The following is an 8603-nucleotide window of genomic DNA, read 5'->3' as shown; positions in this document are numbered from 1 at the left end:
AGAGGGGTGATTTAGGATCGATTTTGATCCAAAATCACCCCTCCAAATCGTTTTTGTTTATCTATTACTTAAATAAGTGATTTTCACACCTTTTCTTGTTGTCTTTTTTGTGATTTTGTGAGTCGATCGTTTGTTTTGATTTCCCATATTTCTGTGGTGTATTTTGATTTCTCGTCTTTGTGCGGGTATTTTGTTTTTCCGTTTTTGTGCGGTGTTCATTTGTTTCAGGTTGAAAGATTAGTTTTGATCTAGTGCAGATTCAATCAATGACTTTGGTGCCGTCAACGCTACAGATCCGGAAGCATGAATATTTCGGACATCTCAATACAGTCAATACATTAATATTTGTAGGCATATGCAATTTGCCGTTTTATGCTATTAACATGGATGCTGTGGATTTGTTCGCAGATTCATCCTTTTTGTTTTTGGCGATTTTGAATTTGTATTGCAACGATGTACTCTATCGATTTGAATGAATGAATATCATTTATTTTCTGTCTAAAAAAAACCCCCAATAAATCAGAATTCTTCAAACACATTTTTAGCACGTAAAGTTTCTCAATATTACCTTAAGGAACATATGCACGATCAACTCTTAGATTGAAGTTAAAAGTATTATTAGTTTAATAATTTATACGTTAAAGTTAAAAACAAATAGAACAATTCATGTGGTATATTTCTATATTTATTCAATTAAAATAATATTTTATGATATTTTATATACTTGAGTATTTTAGTTTTCATTATCCTTACTATTTATTATCTATATTTTCTATTATTATCTATATTTTCTATTGATTTCAATTTAAATTAATTTTGGGCATCATTTATGTATTTTTAGTTATACTCTATTTTAAATTATTATTTATTACTATGGCTCAATATTATTATTAAAATATTTATTATTTTTATTATTATTTTAATTATTAATATTGCATCAATTATTAAATAATATTTTTATTATTACTATTGGGTTGCCATCATGACTTCTTTACATTTATATTAAGTAGATATGTTAATATTTATAAATATATATATTTAAAAAATAACTTTTATTAGTAATTTTTATTTTTTCACAAAACTTATAAATATTATTTACAAATCAATTTAAATAACTTATAACCTACTTTAAAATAAAAAAATTAAAGATTAACTATACAGATTTTTTATATTATTTTTTATTTATAATTTAGTTTAACTATTAACTTTTTATTAAACTTTGTAATTCATTAAACTACCATTTATTAGTTAGTTTATTAATCATATGTTATAAACTTATCCACTATAAAATATTTATAGTTTAGCCATTTTTTTCCAAAAAAATCTTAACATGTTAACTCTTATATAATAAAAATTGATTAAAATCTAATTAATTAATTGGAGAATATTTTATAAATTATTTAAAATTATTCCTAATATAAAAAGTCTCTTTTAAATAATTATGAAGACTGAATTCAATTTTGAAAGTATAAACATATTATTTTTTTAGAATTAAGTGTTTTAATAAATTATGATACTTCGATTTTCAACATATAAATAAATATTACTTTCGATAATAAGATCTTTTAGCATAAATTGTAGAAGTTAAGAAAATTGGTTGAAATATTATCTATGTTGATTATTTGTATAATTTAATAATTTTAATATTAAAAATATTTAATATTTATATAAGAGTATTCAAAATTGATTATAATTTTATAAATTTTTTAATTATAGTTAAAAAACATAAAAAATTATTTAAAGTACAATTATACATAAAATAAAAAAATTAATTAAATAGTCATTTTTTTAATAAAAGTAAAATGTATACTTACACTAGCATGGTTTAAGTTTAGATAATAAAGAATATAATTTTAATAATTTTACACTCTCAATCATTTACATAATTGATTACTAAATATTTTACATTTGATTTTTTAGACTATTTTTAAAATGAAAAATTTATACAATTATATATATATATATATATATATATATATATATATATATATATATATATATATATATATATATATATATATATATATATATATATATATATATATATATATATATATATATATATATATATATAAAGAAATTATACTTTTATCCTATTTTCATTGAAAAATAGTAAAAATCACAAATAAAAAAAATGTATCTAAAATTTCTCATTATTTTTATCTATAAATATCAGATATTTTCTAATAAATTATTGAAATTAAAAAAAGTTGGTTGAAATATTATGTTTATTAATTATTTGTATAATTTTACCATTTTATTATTAAAAAAATTATTTAATATTTATCTAAGATTATTAAAGACTGATTATAATTTCTTAAATATAATTAAAAAATACAAAATTATTTAAAGTATAACTATACATAAAATAAACACATTAATTGAATAGTCATTTTTCCTAATAAAAGTAAAATACTATACAACAACATTTATATTAGATGGATTAAGTTTATGAGAAAAAACATGTTTGTTATTTTCACACTCGTTTTCTACGCCAATACTTTTGCTATATAAACTATTCATCGTATTTATACGATAAATAATGTTTTTCAATACAAATGTAAGGTTGTGTCATTAAAAAACTTCACAATTATATTAATCATAAAAATATTCGTCTTTTCAATTATTTTACTTATAATTTATTAACGAATTTTATTATTTCATTAACCAATAAAATAGATACTATTAACCATATTCTAATACTAACTTATATGTTAACTTATAAATATATTAATCAACTTTTTATACTATTAACCAACTTTATTCTACTATTTAATATTTTTTTGAAAAAAAGTGATGCATTGACAGTTTTATACTGTCAACCAATCATGACCTTGTTAAACGTCAAGTCATACGGTAAATTTTAAATTATTGATATGATATGACATAATAAAATGTTTTTATTGGATGACAGTGTAAATATTTTTTACACCATCAGTGTACTATCTTTTAACTCTATTTTTTCATGTTTGAGAACTTATTAATCAAGTTATGAACTGAAGTAAGTAACTTTATAAATAATATTAACTAATTTATTAAATAAGATTTAATTTTTGATCAGAATGATCAATAACCAAACTAAAAATTATATTAAATAATTTATAATAATTAATTAATCAATTTTACTTTATAACTTAAAAATATTTTTTCATATCAAAATATATATTAATCAATCTCTAAAATATATCAACCAAAGTTTTAAATATAAAAATAATGTTTACTTATTGTGAAAGGTGTAATGTCATTTTTTAATGTCAAGATATACATTTTCTTTTTCAAGAAAAAACTAGTCTTACCTATTAGGCCATTCCTCCTGCAGTCAGCAAAGCATAAAAAGCATGAAAGTGGAGCCCACACCCATAAATTCTATACCCAAAAAAAACCGTTTTCCACTCTTCTCAAACACCAAACAACACCACTCTCTTCACTTTCTCACTCTACATTCTTTCTTCCTCATTCTCCGCCGTATCAAATTCCAATTCATATCTCATTAAAGCGTTATATTTTCTTCCTCTTTTCAATTATTCTCCACAAAAAAAATCCCCTTTCCGTAGAATCTTCACCAATGCCGCGTAATTAAGCGATTATTTCTCATTCTTGCAAAAAAAAATAAAATAAATTATTCTCTGTTTTCTTACGCTACTCTCTCTGTTTTTCTTCTTCATTCAAAAACCGCTTTCATCAGCAACAACAAAACCCTAAATGGCTTTCGGAGTTTCCTACGTTCTTCATCTCGTTCTACTGTTTTCTACGATCTTTGTCTCTGCTTGGTCTCAAGACGGTGCCGTGATGCAAAAGCTGAAAGCTTCATTCAACTCAAGCCGTTCTCTTGATTGGTCCGATTCAGATTATTGCAAATGGAAGGAAGTTGGATGTTCTTCTGATTCAAGGGTTACGAGAATCGACATTCAAAGGCATGATCTCACAGGCTCTCTACCGAAAGAATTGGTGCAACTCACTGCTTTGACAGATTTTTCTTGCAATCAGAACAATTTGTCTGGAGATTTTCCTAACATGCCGAGTTCTCTTCAGAATTTGTATATTAACCAGAACAAATTCACGTCGATGCCGAGCGATTTCTTTGATGATATGAGTAATTTGTTATTAGTGACTATTGGTGATAATCCTTTCACTCCATGGCAAATTCCTACTAGTCTTACAAAGTGTTTAGCCTTGAAGACTTTTTCTGCTAATAGTGCTAGTTTTGTTGGTGAAATCCCTGAAATCTTTGGGAAAGATAATTTTCCTAGTTTGGTTAGTTTGCAATTGTCTTACAATTATCTTGAGGGTAGTTTGCCTAATAGTTTAGCTGGTACTTCTATAGACACCCTTTGGCTGAATGGTCAAAATAGTACCAATGGTCAAAGTAAACTAAATGGTACTCTTTCTGTTATAGAAAAGATGACATCTTTGAAACAGCTTTGGGTTAATGTAAATTCTTTTACTGGTCCTATACCTGATTTATCAAATCTTACTCAATTAACCTATGCTTGTTTTAGGGATAATAGATTAACTGGTGTTGTTCCGCCGACTTTGACATCTCTTCCAAGTTTGCGAATTGTGAACTTGACAAACAATCAACTTCAAGGGTCACCTCCTAAGTTTAAAGATGGTGTCGCGGTTGAGAATGATTTGAGTGGGAGTAATAGTTTTTGTACTCAGGTTGTTGGTCAACCATGTAGTCCAGTTGTTAATGCTTTGCTTTCTGTTGTTGAACCTCTTGGATATCCTTATATACTTGCTCAGAGTTGGAAAGGGAATGATCCTTGTGGTGGTGGTTCTTGGAGAGGGGTTGTTTGTTCCGGTGGTAATGTTTCAATTATCGACTTTCGTAACCTGGGTTTTTCTGGTAGTATATCTCCTAGTTTTGTAAGGCTTAGTTCTGTGACGAAGTTGCTTCTTTCTAACAATAATCTCACCGGTACTATACCTAAGGAGCTTGCTGATATGCCGGCTTTGAAAGAGATAGATGTTTCGAATAATTCGTTGTATGGTCAGATACCGACGTTCCGTGGAGATGTGGTTGTTAATACTGCTGGGAATCCGGATATTGGACATGATAAACCTTCTAGCCCGCCCAGTCCTAGTTCTGGAGGCAACGATAAGAAGAAATTTAGTGTTGGAGCTATTGTTGGTGTTGTGATTGGGGTTGTTTGCTTACTTGGTGTAGGGGTTTTGGTGTTTGTTATGTGCCGTAGAAAGCGTAATAAGCGTAGTGGCAAAGTTCAAACTCCAAATGCAATAGTGGTACATCCTCGTCATTCTGGAGATGGAAATGCTGTGAAGATAAGTGTTGCAGCGGCAGGAGGATCTCATGCTGGTGGTGTAGGAGGAACTAGTGGATTTAGTCAATCTAGTAGTGTTCAAAATGTGGAAGCTGGTAATATGGTGATTTCGATTCAAGTTTTGAGAGAAGTTACGAACAATTTCAGTGAAAAAAACATTTTGGGGAAGGGCGGTTTCGGCACTGTGTACAAAGGAGAATTGGATGATGGAACAAAGATTGCAGTTAAAAGGATGCAATCTGATATGGGTGGTGACAAAGGGCTGAATGAGTTCAAGTCTGAAATTGCGGTTCTTACTAAGGTTCGCCACAGGCATTTGGTTGCACTTCTTGGCTATTGCTTGGAGGACAATGAGAAACTTCTTGTCTATGAATACATGCCTCAGGGCACTCTTAGTGAACATCTGTTCGATTTGAAAGACAATGGGGTGAAGCCACTAGAATGGAAGAGAAGGCTTTCTATTGCCTTAGATGTTGCTAGAGGTGTTGAGTATCTTCATGGTTTAGCACAGCAAATTTTCATCCATAGGGATTTGAAACCGTCAAATATCCTGCTTGGGGATGATATGCGCGCTAAAGTATCTGATTTTGGACTGGTTCGGCTTGCTCCTGAAGGACAAGCTTCGTTCGAGACTAGACTTGCCGGAACTTTTGGATATCTAGCACCAGAGTATGCAGGTATTCATATGTTAATTATAATTTGGAAAAACTTTGTTGAATACAACTGTTCTATGTTGCATATGTTAGTTATCTAGGTTCCTACTTTAGTATTATCAGTTGAACTAGAGATAATGAATATAGTTATGGAGAAGCGTTTTTTTGCAACACTGTCAAAACTTATGCTCTTTTTATCAAATTTTGTCTGAATAGAACTGTATTGAGAAAGAATGCAAAGATGATAAATTGTTTTGTTAAATTTACTATGAGAATAAAATTTGACTAGTAATTAGGTTTGTTTAAGTTTTCCTCCCAAATTAGTCGGAATAGAGTTGTCAAATAAGTGTCAGTATGTTTAAGGTTATTTTGGTAGAAAATCTCTTTTAAGAATTTTCAATGTGTTTGTTTAAACTTAAGAAAATGGTTAGAAACAGGAAAAAGTAACTAAAATTTGATTAGAATAATAAGGGTTCTTGAGTAGCTGTTGAAAAAAATCTGAATGAGTGTGTTGAATGAGAGAAAATATTTTTAAAAAGTTATGTTTTGATTGTAAACAAAGACATAAATTTATGCATTGCTTAAAACTATCTAATTAGTATTCAATTTTTAGAAATGTTAAATCACTTTCTTTTTAGTTCTTAGACATACAGGCCCTTCTATAGCCATTCTGCATGCATTGTAATGTTCCATTCCATTTACTTCGCCGATTAATATTTACTCGTTTAGTCCTTTAGTTGCAGTGTTATCAAATAGCGGCACCATGGTCACTATGGCGGATATACATGGCGGTTTTTGGGTTTGCCGCAATGGTAATATCGGTCGATATTGCGGGGTTTTCCGCCATAATCCGGTGTAACGGCGCCGCAATGCGGCTGGTATGGCGGGTTTTGGCTCTCCGCCTTCTACCGTAGACAACACTGTTATTTGATTAGAAGGAATATTTGGTGCTAGCATCTAATCTGATAAAATATTGTTGATGTCATGCCCTGTATATGTGTGTAGCAATTAACATTCTAGCATATTGATAATTCTTCTCTTTTCTTGTTCAATTCCCTAACTCATTAAAATTGTATGATATGAAACAGTCACCGGACGAGTCACCACAAAGGTTGATGTATACAGCTACGGCGTGATTCTTATGGAGATGATTACAGGAAGGAGAGCAATCGACAACAGCCAACCAGACGAGAACATCCACCTTGTTACATGGTTCCGCAGAACGCAACTGAACAAAGACTCGTTCGAAAAGGTCATTGATCCAGCAATGGATATCGACGAGGAAGGCTTGGAGAGTTTCAGGACTATTGCAGGGTTGGCCAGCCACTGTTGTGCAAGGGAGCCTCATCAGCGTCCTGACATGGGACACGTGGTGAATGCGCTAGCACCTCTTGTCGAGATTTGGAAGCCGTCTGAACCTGATGCCGAGGACATGTACGGGATTGACTTGGATATGAGTTTGCCTCAAGCTCTAAGTAAGTGGCAGAATATGGAAGGGCGGAGCTCTACATTCGATGTTTCGTATTCTTCGTCGATGATTCCTAGTTGTGAGAATACACAGTCGAGTATACCGCCTCGGTCTCCTGGATTCGCTGATTCTTTTACATCTGCTGATGCGCGATGAAGTTTGATATACATTATTGTTTTTTTGGTTGCTTGTTACATACCCTTTGGCGTTTTCTTTTATGTTTCTTTCATGACATATATTACACCCATCATTCTTAAACTAGTTTTTCTTTTAATCTCTGTTTTGCTATATAGGGTTTTTTAGAATCAGTGATTATGAGATGCAAGAAGACAATGCAGAACAAATATTTTGTCCTCATGTTTTTTCAACAATTTAGCGGTGGTTGATATTGGTTTAGTTCTACTGTTCAAAAAAAAAAAGGATTTACTTATGTAATATAGTGATATTTTAATCGCAATAGTAACACTTCTTCATATCCATAATATATAACATTTTCACTTTTAGTTTTTAAATTTTTTTTTTTTAAAATTGTCCTCTTAATATTCGTCCACACTTTTTGTTTCTCCCATCAACTTCCTTAGCTAGAGGTGAGAATAGGCTAGGTCGGCCTACAGAAACCTATAACCTAGCACTTAAGGTCAGGCTAGACCAGACTTATTTAATAAAGAGATCAGACTTGGGTTTTTTTAAAAGCCTACTAGTATTATTTTTTTACCAAAGCAAAACTAACTATTCTCATTCATAATCAAAACTAACTTTACCAAAGCCTACATGCATAATATTACGCCTAACCCAAGAATTGGCCCGCCTTCACTAACGAGTGAACAACTATATTCGCTTGACGTTTCACAAATTTTACCTCAAAGTTGGGAAAATTTTATAATAACAACTGGATATCTCTTATTATAGTATAAAACTCGGAAATTCTTACGGTAACAGAGTGAAACGCTTGCAACACTCGAAGAGAATCACTTTCGAAAAATAATCCAATCAATATTTAACGAAATAACACCTTGGATAGCTTCTTTGAGGGCTAAAGCTTCCGCTTCAAGAACAAAATGGTTACCTGAATCCCACACCACTCCAGCAGTAAAGAAATTACTGAGTTCATCTCTAATACACCAACCTCTATTTGTCGTACTTCTATTATTATTGCTATTGAAACTCGTGTCCAAGTTACACTTAGACCAGCCACCG

At 30.5% G+C, this 8603-nt stretch overlaps 1 protein-coding gene across 1 annotated transcript; it reads left to right on the top strand.

Annotated features, from left to right (window-relative positions):
* Window positions 1-3394: 3394 nt before the first annotated feature.
* LOC131595904 (receptor protein kinase TMK1-like) lies at window positions 3395-7680 on the top strand. The gene is made up of 2 exons (XM_058868425.1): window positions 3395-5962; window positions 7027-7680. Exons 1-2 carry the CDS (start codon window positions 3703-3705, stop codon window positions 7560-7562), a joined length of 2796 nt encoding a protein of 931 aa, XP_058724408.1. The 5' UTR covers window positions 3395-3702; the 3' UTR covers window positions 7563-7680.
* The last annotated feature ends 923 nt before the right edge of the window (window positions 7681-8603 follow it).

Source organism: Vicia villosa, linkage group LG4 (genome assembly GCF_029867415.1).
Source record: "Vicia villosa cultivar HV-30 ecotype Madison, WI linkage group LG4, Vvil1.0, whole genome shotgun sequence".
Classification (NCBI taxonomy): domain Eukaryota; kingdom Viridiplantae; phylum Streptophyta; class Magnoliopsida; order Fabales; family Fabaceae; genus Vicia; species Vicia villosa.
The sequence above is the reverse complement of the archived record's forward strand: the minus strand, read 5'-3'. Positions and strand labels throughout refer to the sequence as shown.

Excerpts from the sequence above, each read along its gene's own strand:
- LOC131595904 (XM_058868425.1), top strand. The coding sequence starts at position 3,703 with ATGGCTTTCGGAGTTTCCTACGTTCTTCATCTCGTTCTACTGTTTTCT. Across the intron at positions 5,963-7,026 it reads TCTAGCACCAGAGTATGCAG|TCACCGGACGAGTCACCACA; the intron begins GTATTCATATGT and ends GATATGAAACAG.